This window comes from Polypterus senegalus, chromosome 17, assembly GCF_016835505.1.
Source record: "Polypterus senegalus isolate Bchr_013 chromosome 17, ASM1683550v1, whole genome shotgun sequence".
Classification (NCBI taxonomy): Eukaryota; Metazoa; Chordata; class Cladistia; order Polypteriformes; family Polypteridae; genus Polypterus; species Polypterus senegalus.
In genome coordinates, this window is record NC_053170.1 from 22642104 (window position 1) to 22654588 (window position 12485).

The 12485-nt window shown below is 41.8% G+C and overlaps 1 protein-coding gene across 2 annotated transcripts in view; it reads left to right on the forward strand.

Annotated features, from left to right (window-relative positions):
- htr1d (5-hydroxytryptamine (serotonin) receptor 1D, G protein-coupled) overlaps positions 1–9761 on the forward strand; it is a 101769-nt gene extending 92008 nt beyond the window's left edge. For both annotated transcript variants that reach the window (XM_039740139.1, XM_039740140.1), the window contains exon 2: positions 4011–9761. In XM_039740139.1, the coding sequence (XP_039596073.1) occupies positions 4581–5717 (1137 nt within the window). In that variant the 5' untranslated portion in view covers positions 4011–4580 and the 3' untranslated portion in view covers positions 5718–9761. The remainder of the gene's footprint in view (positions 1–4010) is intronic.
- Positions 9762–12485: the final 2724 nt, after the last annotated feature.

The window sequence follows — 12485 nt, forward strand, 5'->3', positions numbered from 1 at the left end:
TGGTGACCCTGTTTTCCCTTTTGGACTCTTTAGACCTTAACAGAATCCTCCAAATCCCATAGTCTTGTATGTTTATTCTTAACACTCACTGACACTGACATGGTTGATTGCTATTGTAGTTCAGCACTTTCATCTTTTTTTACAACTGTAACCCCATGAAATTAGATTAGAGCACCAGAACAGGCAGAGAAGAAGTTCCATATTTTTTTCATGTATTATGGATAACCAGTAACGGCGTACTGCACGATAACGTGCAGTGAATACACTTGACTTGAGCATTCCTAGTTTTCATCCTCTTTCTCTGTACGTTTAGCATTCGTTTGCTCAAAGGTTGACATGCTTGCTGCTTCCTGAGCAGCTCTTCTTTTCTCCACCCTAGCGGCCCGCTGCTTCACTTCTTTCGTCAGCATCTTTTCGCATTAAAACTGATTAAGTTAGTTTCTGTGTTGCAATTACTTAGTACGTTTTCTTTGAATTTTCACTTAAGCTGGCACTTAAGTCTTCAATCTGCCTCAAGAATGATTAGCAAAGGTGATAGGGAATGAGAACGGCGCCATACGCATGCGGCACACGGCCCGGCCTGCTACGTGCTCCCGAGAGTTGATTCTACAATAAAATAAAAAAATAAATAAAAACAGTAATAAAAATTGTCATCCCGAAAGCAGATAGTAGACGTCATGTAGTTTATGTATACCACATTTCAAGTCAATAGGTGAAATGGTTTGCGAGCTACAGGTGATTTAAAATTCTGGACAGACAAACGAACAGCCACGGTAGTGTATTATATGCCAAATATATATAATCATATATATAAGATATGCCAAAAATATAAACAGAGTAGAAATGTGAGTGATGGCACAATAATAATAATGATAGATAGATAGATACTTTATTAATTCCAAGGGGAAATTCACATACTAAATAATAATAATGCAACTGGGATAATATTCATTTCACTTTGCTTAGACTACCAGGTGGTTCTCTATCTTAGTATGTTGAGTGATCTCTTATCTGATACTGTATGTTCTGGCATGGCTCTTGGTTGGAATGGCCTTTTGAATGAATGGAGCAGCTGACAGACAATTTGCACTTCATTTAAGTCCAGTTTTGTCATCCTTGACATGCCTCTTGGACCAGTGGCTGTGTAATTCCCAGGCAGACTCAGCCACCATTAACAATTCTGGCCTGTTTATGTCCTTTCATCTCAGCCACCTGTATTCCCTCAGGCCAGCTGGCAAGAACTTGCTTTTCAATAGGTCCTTCCTAAGATTTTACCTATAGTATGTCTGACCTGCAGAAATTACAAAAACTGTTTGTTTCTAAAGTGTTATTTTTTATCTAAGTACATATTTTTATCATAATATTACACCATCCTAATGACAGAGACAATAAATCGATATGTGTTGTAAAGGAGTTTCGAACACGGCAAGAGGGTGTAAAGCCTTCAAAATGACCTTCACTGGCCATCCCAGAAGTGGCTCTCCTCAAGGCGCAAATCTTCAGACGGCTGCCTGCAAGCTGCAGCTTACACATGCCTAACAGTGGGAAGCTCGCTTTTTAACTTCAAAATATAAACACTTCAGCTTTACAACAATGTCTCAAAAAGGAGGAAAGAGAAACAGTAAAACATTGACTTGTGAAAACAATCCAAATGAAGAATCTTTAAAAATTGAAATATGTATCACAGAAATGAAAAAAGCTGTAATAAAAAGGATTATCTAGAATATGTTGGATGATTACAATGGGATTTGGACAGCATACAGGCTTGAGTAGATTTGTGGCAGATGAAATTTAACATAAGTAAATGTAGAGGAGTATGTAGGAAGTAAATATGTGAGGTCTGAATGCACAACTGGAGGTTTGAAATTTGAAAGTACACCTTAAGAGAAGGATTTAGGAGTCATAGTGGACTCAACACTATCAACTGCCAGACAGTGTTCAGAAGCCATTAAGAAGGCTAACAGAGTGTTAGGTTATATAGCGCCTTGATGTCCAAAGAGGTTCTGCTCAACCTTTATAATGCACTGGTGAGGCCTCATCTGGAGTGCTGTGTGCAGTTTTGGTCTCCAGGCTACAAAAAGGACATAGCAGCACTGGAAAAGGTCCAGAGAAAATCAACTGGGCTGAGTCCAGGACTACAGTGGATGACTTAGGAGGAAAGATTAAAAGAGCTGAGCCTTTAGCGTTTGAGCAAAAGAAGATCAAGAGGAGACCTGACTGAAGTGTTTAAAATTTTAAGGGGAACTAGTCCAGTAGATCGAGATGGTGACTTTAAAATAAGTTCATCAAGAACACAAGGTAAATTTCACACAAACATTACGCACTTTTTCTTTGCACAGAGAACCACTAAGTCATGGAATAAGCTACCAAGTAGTGTGGTAGACAGTAAGACTTTAGGGAGCTTCGAAACTCGACTTGATGTTATTTTAAAAGAATTAAGTGGATAGGACTGACAAGCTTTGTTGAGCTGAACGGCCTGTTCTCATTTAGATTAATCTAATGTTCTAAAGTTTAAATTTGTCAAACAAGTCCCAAAATGAAAATCCAATAAACAAAGCACATCAATCACCAAAATCAGGAAATCCAAAGAAATAACAATACTCACGAAAAGACTCCCACAACTTTCAAAGGTTCACTCCTGAGATTCTCTCATTGGTTCAATAAAAAGTCAGCAGCAGTAATGTCATGGTGGCCCCGCCTCCTGGGGCTCCACCCACAAAATATATAGAACAGTGGCACATTTAAAGCAGCAGTGCACAATTACTAAATCATAGACAAATATAGGAAAAATTACATCAAAATGAGAAAAAAGAATAATTAAAACAAAAAAAGAAGATAAAAACAAGCAAGGGGTAAAAAAAACAGCTGCAACACAACACTATGAGTGTGCATGTCAGCGCAGCCTAATGCACTCTCATTTGGGGCCGATCCCCATAAAGTGCTCAATGCTCAATAATGGAATCAGCCAGTCTAAAAATCAAATGAAATGTTCCATTTGGTGGTCAGGCAGGTGAAGGGTCATCCAACAAGTCGGCTGTGGACACTGTGATCACATACGGTACTTAACTTTGTTCTTACTGACTCAACTTGCGCCTCTAGGCCATACAGCATTATTTAAAATATATGAGCTAGATAAGGATCACACTTTTCTGGTGCACATGTGAAGCATCGACTTTGAGAATACGAAACGGGCTGAGGCGATGTCTCTTTCAGGTAAATATTACTAGAGACTAGGAGACGGCAAGGTTGTTGAGAATGCATAATTCAGTTTTGGTCTTGATGGATAAAAATGCGTATCAATGTATCTTGTAACAAAGCTTGCTAAGCCTGCAGTCGCTCTGCTTTTAGGACGTCTACCTTGTGCGTATATCTTTCAAGCCTTGATTAAGTTGAAGAAAGACCTTTGAAATGACATCAAGCTTTTTGCTCTTAGCGGAGATAAAAAAAAATGTGAAAATACCACACTAGATTAACTGTGCTCACATTCGGAGAATTTACACCCTTATCACATTATTTACTAAGCCTGGGACTTAACATTTCATATTTTTGGCTGTTTTATCATCTCCTGAGAGAGGGTCAAGAAACACACACACAAAAAAAAGAAATTCTCTGCTTAATCCTATGGGAAAATATGCAACGGGTAATGAGAAATTTCATCAGCCTACCTGATCGCCGCCTGACAGTAATGCATTCTTTTTGATTTACATCTACGTCACCCCCATTAGCCGCTTTGTGCAAGTTTATGATTTTAATATCGAGTACAGTCGCATAATTGGCATTGATCTGAAATCCTCTAGCTGTCAAGTTTCTTTGTCTCGGTGCCTTGCAGCTTCCGGCATACACCTTATTAAATGGATCAAATAAAAAGCAAGCTGCCGCTGGCAGGCAATCTTTTTCAACTCCAGAACTGCCCGTTGTGCTACCTTGTTGACTTTTGATCACGTCTCATATTGTCTATTCAACTTGAATTTTCCTTTCTTTTCTTTTTTTTTTTTTTTTGTCTGACGTAGGTTTACAGCCGAAAGGGAAGCAAAGTGAAACGAAGGTCATTGGGCATCAAAAGCACAAGCCACTGGGCTGTCACAGAAGATAAAAGAACTCAGCCAAGAGATCTACCGTGAAGCGAATTGAAACAGGAATGAGCAAAGAAGGACAAACGATCCTAAAAATAAAGGGAGCTCATGGTGACCGAGAGGCTGGAGTCTTTACCTTTGGTGATATGTAGCTGAGTCTGTTAACCGAAGTGGGCTGAGCTTCTTAGACATCACCAAAATCGAGCTTTCGTATGTTGTGAAGCTACAAGATGCTAAGCCGATATCGAACATTTTTTTCATTCCTTGGGATCGAGAATTTTTGACATATTAGGAATTCATCTTCCAGTCCAAGCGACACTAAGGTTAATAACCATTGTATCCCAAGCAGGTTATCAACTTACTATGAACACAGCACTCAGGTGATGAAACTTGGGGTGAAGTTAGGCACTAAGGTTTCGTTGTCCTTCCCCAACTAATTTAAAATGATTTTGCAACCAACTCTTCCTCCTTTGCTGTGAATTACCTTTTTTTTAACTTTGGTTGATAATGGACCAAATCAACCAATCTGCTGATTACTCCCAGCGCCTCCTTGTTGCTAACAGTTCACAGAATTATAGTAAGATGCCCACCACTTTGGATGACCAAAGCCTGCTGGGAGTTCAGATCTCGTTGTCGGTTGTCCTAGGAATTCTGACTCTGGCTACCATCCTGTCCAATATTTTTGTCATCATCACCATCATTCTGACCCGAAAGCTCCACACTCCTGCCAATTTTCTCATTGGCTCCTTAGCAGTGACAGATCTCCTGGTGTCAATCCTTGTGATGCCGATTAGCATTGTTTACACTGTCAGCAAATCCTGGGCCTTTGGACAGATCATGTGTGACATCTGGCTCTCTTCGGACATCACCTGCTGCACAGCTTCCATTTTGCATCTTTGCGTCATCGCTCTTGACCGATACTGGGCCATAACAGATGCCCTTGAGTACTCCAAAAAGAGGACCACGTGCAGAGCAGCCATCATGATTGCTGTGGTCTGGGTGATTTCTATCTGTATCTCGATGCCCCCGTTGTTCTGGAGGCAGGCAAAAGCACACGAGGAATTGACCGACTGCAACGTCAACACGGATAAAGTGATGTACACCATTTATTCTACTTTTGGAGCTTTCTATATCCCTACCGTCCTTCTGATGATCCTTTATGGCAGGATCTATGTGGCCGCACGATCCAGGATCTTCAAAACCCCTTCTTCGAGCGGCAAGCGTTTCACAACTGCTCAGCTGATTGGAGGGTCTGCTGGCTCCTCCCTCTGCTCCATCAATTCAAACTCAAACCAGGAAGGACAGCTTCAGCATGGTGGCTCTCCAGTCTTCATGAACCATGTCAAAATAAAGCTGGCAGACAGTGTGTTGGAAAGGAAGCGAATCTGTGCAGCCAGAGAAAAGAAAGCCACTAAGACCTTGGGCATCATCCTGGGAGCCTTCATCTTCTGCTGGTTGCCCTTTTTTGTGGTTAGCCTGGTGTTACCTGTCTGTAAGACCTGCTGGTTTCACCCTGTGTTGTTTGACTTCTTTACTTGGCTGGGCTACCTTAACTCGCTCATCAATCCGGTAATCTATACCGCTTTCAATGATGAGTTCAAACAGGCCTTCCAGAAGCTTATACGATTCAAGCGATGCTATTAAATGTATTTTGAGTTCATTTGGTTGATTTTATGTGGATTCGTTGATCCTAAGCAAAAGTAAAGCACAACAGCTTTCATTGTGTTGTAGAATTCCATACCTGTTCGGATATTTGTACACGTGCATAATGCTTTGTGCGTGTGTGTATATGATATAGGATCTCTTTCGTACAACCTATAATGTGTAAAATTACAATGTGTCTTCACTTCCAAAATGTCTGACCATCCTGAATTTTTATACCTCAACCTTTTCATCTACTCACTGAATGGTATCTGAGCACGAGGGAATGACTGACTTGAAGCACATACGTCACCTTACTCATCGGTACTAGGTAGCCCACCCTTGTAATGGTAACTAACACTGTACGGCCAGCATAATTAGCCATTCTTGCATGCTCTACCCCAATTTATCGTTAATATAAAGATACCCCACCACAGAGTTCCACCTCTCCTGAGGGAGGCTTCCTAACAATTTGTCACTTTGTGGGCCTTTGTCACATCCATCATTACATCTTGAGGAATTAGCTTCTCATCCTGTACCACTCCTATCTAATCCCACTGCCATGTAATAGTGCCCTTTATTTGTCAGTGTGGGTTTGTCTGTCTTTAGGTAGCCCATCACCCACACACTCATGCCCACACCTGCACTCACTCCCATTAAGCCCAGGGCCATCTTAAAAGCATTATAGGCCCTCCGGCAAAGCAGTGCACTGGGGCCCCTACCAACACAACCACTTAGAAAGTCACAACATACATTGATTAGCATGGGGCCCCGGGCAACTGCCCAGCGTGCCCATGCGTTAAGATGGCCCTGACTAGGCTATCTTGGAGGGTTTGGGATTTGGGAGAAAAAGCAGGATTTTGGGAGAATAAGCCTGTGCAGAACATGGGGAGAATGTGTCAAGGCAGTGACCATGATGGGATTTGAGCCCAGGACTCTAAAGTTAGGAGACAGCAGTACTAGCAACTATGCCACCTTGTTGGTCCTCTATGTACTGAAGAATGTATATACCTGTATATAATATACAGAGAGGTGGCTCTGAGGCTAAGGATCTGCGCTGGCATCTAGAAGTTTGCTGGTTCAAATCCTGTTACTGCCAGAAGGGATCCTACTCTGTTGGGCCACTGAGCAAGCGCCTTAACCTAAAAATTGCTCCACAGCTGACTTTTTTTAAACCCCCAAAGGTAATTTGAAAAGACAATTTCCCCATCAGGGATTAATAAAGAATATCAAATTAAAAAATATGTATCTACACAGTAAGCTCCCATCTTATATAAGGGTTCCATTTCTAACTCACTCTCATAGTGACAATTTAATAATAAAATGTCCCTAGATAGCCCTTTACTAAAAATAAATGCAAACATGGTTTATTTTATACCCATTAATGTGCACATTATGTAGTATGAGGTGCAAATGAGGGAGAGGACAACCAAAGAAAAATGGGGTGCCAACCAGGCCATCCTGTTTACTGAAAGTGTTCAAAAAATGAAACAAAAATGGCCGTGCGGTGACACAACAAAACAATGCGTAACAACTACCTTCGTATCCCCTGAGGTTTCATAAACAAATCAGCTTTCCCGGGGAGCTCCGTCATGTGGGACTGCGTTCCTCAGACTGAGACCCCATCTTCCAGGACCTCACAAATATATATTGTCCCAACCAGGAAGAGGCGGGGCTTGGCTGACTGTGGGTGTGGCTTAGGTGCCCTGACTGGGCAGCTTCTCAGAGCTACAGAGGAGAAAGGCAACAGTATTGCTAGCATTGGAGCCCTCATTTGCCCTGCATTGCATACCTTTTTTGAGTCTGGAAGGTGCTCCACAGGCACCTATGGGTGACAATATGTACATCAGTCACCTCATATATGAGTGTAGTTTCAAATACAGCATTCTGTGTTATTTTTGCAGATGAAGCTACAACTGCAGGTACTGCATTTGCTTCAATCCAACACAGCCATATTTACAACACAGCATTACTTCACAAAAATGACAATCAGCCAGTTGACATCTAGACATGAGAAGAGCACACTGCGACTAAGACAGAGCATTTGTACAGGCCACGTTTGGGGGCTCGGATGAGAACATGAGAGGCCTGCGTCCCCTTCTTTCTAACAGCAACTTGCATAGGAGTAAGAAAGAAAGCGAGGGAGGGAGGATATTGGAGGCAGACAGCTCCACCACATACCAGGGTGGGTGAGACAGCATGAGGGCACACAGAGGAGAACATTTCACTTCTAATTGTCCCTCCATGGATGAGACAAAGGGAGTGTACAGGATGCACGCATCCAACATTGAGTATGAGAGAACAAGGGTGGCATAGAGCATGCAGCTGGCTCCCTCACGCCACAGTGTGTCACAGTGAAGGAATCACAGGGCAAGGACGTGGGATGTGGGGCGATTGAGAGATACTCGTGGGCATTTTCATCTTTTGTAAAAGTTCAAATATATGAAGACAGTCATGCAGCAGGGGCTGAAACACATCAACAAAACAAAAATGCTCCTCTTGCAAAAGAAAAAAAGCACATCACTAGGCATGGGCTATTACTTCCAGTTTTTTCACTCTTTTCCTTCCATTTTATTTTTAAATTGTGCCATCAACTCATGTAAAAGTTTAATTTTCATACGATGAAGTTCTACTGCTTTGCCTGCACCCTTGGACTGTTGGTCCTTTGCCACCAAACTGAGAGTGACAGCTTCCTGTCTCCCTCGTGACCCAAGTCCCATCCTCCCGAATCTCCTCTTGACTCAAGACTCCATTCTTGCACTGGACTATACTCTGGTGGCTTTAAGATCCTTCTGAGGGTCTTAGCCTCGGCAACACTTGTCAGGCTCAGCAGTGGCCTTTCTAGGACTACAAGGACACCATATGAGAGTATTATTGTATTTTGGCAAACCTTAGCCTTTAAAGTGTTGGGACTTAGACACTACAGCTGCTGATCAGATGGCCATTACTTGAAAGGGGCACGATGGCTCCACTTCTCTAAATCAGACATTATGTGCTGAATTGGAAAGTCATTGACTCCTGCAGTTCTTCCCTGTCCTCTTCCTTACATGAACTCTAACTTCTAAGCATCTAGAACTGCCAGTGGTCTTGTGATCTTCTGCCAGCTCTGTGTGGCCTCATGTTGTCCGAGAACAGGGTCAGTACCCTTGGTATCTCCTGGGTCACGTATCCTTCAGCTTTCATGGAGGCAGAGATGGTCTAAGCATTTTTGTTGCCCTGAGCGAAGCTGTAAATGGTGCCCCACCAGCCCCCTTTGTTTTGAGTAGAATTATCACAGCCAAACATATACTTGGAAACCAGGAGAGATGAGAATAGGAGCCAGGGCTAGGGAGGGTTGGAAAGAAAACAGTGAATTTACAATGTGAGAACGTCAAGGGTGGTGAAAAGAGCAACATCTGTTTACAAGAGTGTCTTAGAAAAAAGATAATACACTATTGAGGGGCGTCATTTCAAAAACCTGGTAGGAACTGAGCCATATTAATAGACTTTACTGGGTTGTTTATTTATTTTACATTTGTAACCTCTCTAAATGAAAAGACACAGCTACATCCCTTCATCAAGACATCACTTAAACTGCAATTTCCATTCTGTAGTGATCTATTTAAATCACTAAACTAAAAGGTAGCTTACAATGATGGTGACAATCTAGTCATAATCTTATCAAGGTAGCTCCATAAATATTTACATTTCATTTAGGTTATTGAAATAAGTCGACGAGCTTAATATTATCATAATTTTTTTTTAAATTACATAAAATGATTATCATTAAATATTTACCCATGACTCCTATTTACTGTATCCTCACTATCATATGCAAATAACGACATGTAACTATTCAATCATTACATGATTTCAGAGAGGGTTTACCACTGAGTGATGGACTATGGAGAACTGCTTTAGTGTGCTGACGGCGAATGTCATAGACGGTGGTGAACAGCGGAGAACGATATTTACCAAATTTAAACGCAAGTTTTGGGAGATGATTTTAGTTCGATTGAGATTAGCTGTTAGCACTTAGTTTTTTTGGCTGTGTCTGTGTGCCCTATGTTACACCAGTTTTTATTATTATTATTATTATTATTATTATTATTATTATTATTATTATTATTATTATTGTCCTTTTTGTTGCTGTTCTTGTTATTGTTAAATTATTATATATATTGTAACCAATGATTTTTGTCCCCAGTGTTTATGGCAAGTAGGCGCCTCTGAAAACAATACTGAAAAAAATAAAGAATCAAGAACCTTCCGCATAAAGAGACCCTCTGAGAAGCTGAGTGTGGTGCATCCCAGAATTTGGAAGACCACTCATAATAGGCGCATGGAACTCGTCAGATGTTAAGACCAAGCATCACTAGTATAGAAAAATAATAAAAATCCATTTAATTGGGTTTATAGGAAGCAAGACAGTTGTAATAAGTCAGAGTGTAGTTGCAATAATTCAGAGAGTAGGAAGACCCTCAGAGTTTATATTGTTTAAAAAAGAATGCCACCCCAAAGCTCCCAAAATTTTACCACCATATGCGACTGTCTTTTCAGCCTAAATGGTACAGGCTGCTTTTCACATTTGCCAAGGACACCACTGTTTGTCTGTTGCATTGGCCCATTTCACCATGCATGAGAGGGTCCACCGTCCAATAGTGGCTCCTGTGTCAAAAAGTGCCAGTGTGAAGGTTTCCTTTTTGCCCATTTCCATCTGGGCAGTCTTTTTCCACTTGGATATCCCTCCATAATACATATAATTAAGAGAAATGGGTGACTGTAATGGCGGCACGGTGGTGCAGTGGTAACGCTGCTGCCTCGCAGTTAGGAGAACCGTTTGTGCTTCCCAGGTCCTCTCTGCGTGGAGTTTGTATGTTCTCCCCGTGTCTGCGTGGGTTTCCTCCAGGTGCTCCGGTTTCCTCCCACATTCCAAAGACATACAGGTTAGGTGAACTGGCAATTCTAAATTGGTCCTAGTGTATGCTTGGTGTGTGGATGTGTTTGTGTGTGTCCTGCGGTGGGTTGGCACCTTGCCCGGGATTGGTTCATGCCTTGTGCCCTGGGATTGGCTCCATTGGACCCTTTGTTCGGATTCAGCGGGTTGGAAAATGGATGGGTGACTGTAATTTGCCCCCTGGTTGAGTGAGTGTGCGGGTGTCTGTGTACATAGGTGTCTGCCTGTGGCCTGGCACCCTGCCCACCTTGTGCCCAGTACTGCCAGGATAAGCTCTGACCCTGAATTAATGAGCGGATATGCGAAAAAAATGGTTCAATAAAAGGGCGGAGGCACATCCTTCACACCAGTTTTGTTGTGTTTATCGCTTTAACATTTGTGCTCTGACTCAGGCAAAATGAAACTGAAGAACTGTTATGCTTTTACAAAATAAAATCATAAGCTGTAGATTAATTATTTGTCTCGGTAAGCTTAGTTGACACCAGTTTCCTATTTCTTCAGGAGGTAGTGCTTTCTTAAAGGAATGAAGCTAAAATTAAATTAGGAAAAGGAAAATCGATGAATAAATATATAAATATCAAAGGCTCCCCGTGCACCACGCGTATCATAGTAAGCATGTTTGGTGTGTTATTTATGGCAAAAACAAAATCTGCTGAAAATTCAAAAAGCAACACGTGGCCCCCTAGGGTTCCCTACACTTTCTCACATGCAGATCCATCTGCCTGCAGTTTTCATTTGCTTGCTGTTCACCACACGACTTGAAGTGCTGTGGGACCACCGTGGCATGGTGTTTAATGGTCAGTTCTTAGAATATAATGCTCCTTGAGGTGCCCTTTATTGTCTTGTAAAACTTCAGCATATATGTTAATAAGTGGTCTCGGAGACACATCACCCAGAACATCACCCATCATCATCATCATCCCTGTTTAATGACCAATGTCTAGGCTTATGCAGGTTAGCCAGTTGCCCCCACAAGTCCTTTGACCCGGAGTTAGAATAAGGTGACCACCCCCATCGTGTGTCGTTAATGGTTGACTAAAGGAGGTTGGTATCAGAAAAAATTTCTGCTCCAAAGAGGAGGAGAACCCATGCTGTCATCCAACGGTGGTTATAAGTGTGTGTCAGCTGTACTCAGTAAAGGGCGTTATACACAAATAAATTGAATGGGAGAATTAAATTGTGATGAGCATCAATTTTTTCTGTGACAGCTCCAGCTGACCAGGCTCACACCTGGCACTTCCTTTCACATCCCAAGGGTTTAACACTAGAAGCCTACGAAAAAACTCGTAATCCTGGGCCACCTTAAATTCCTTTGCACCTCCTCATCAGCATCGTTTTGTTTTGCAAATGTGTCGATCAGCACAAGCAGCAGGCAGCCTACTATCTCATCCTACCTGACAGAGCTCAAGTCTGCTGGGTGTGAGGTGCCTTGCATTGTATGGGGTAAATAATACAGTATATCATTATTTGGAATACATACATTTCATGTGTGTTCCGTGTCTACAATGATCCGGATAAATGATGGATGACAGGAAATGCCAGGCAAGAAATGTTGAACACATAACTGAAACAGAAACTTTATTCATGTTCTACTAATAATTGGCCAAATGCTGATGTGAAGTGTATAATGTGTGAAAACTGAAGTCCAAATATCAAACACTTTCACAAAAGGTACAAGTATAACAAAACAAGGTGTGCTTTTTTTCAAGATTTTAACCAAAGTAAAAGAAATTGGGACAGGGTACGACACACACACACCCTCATATACAGTACATAGAGGTAAGAACTGCTGTCTCCAAGTTGAGAGGTGGCGGGTTCGATCCCAGGGCTTTCAT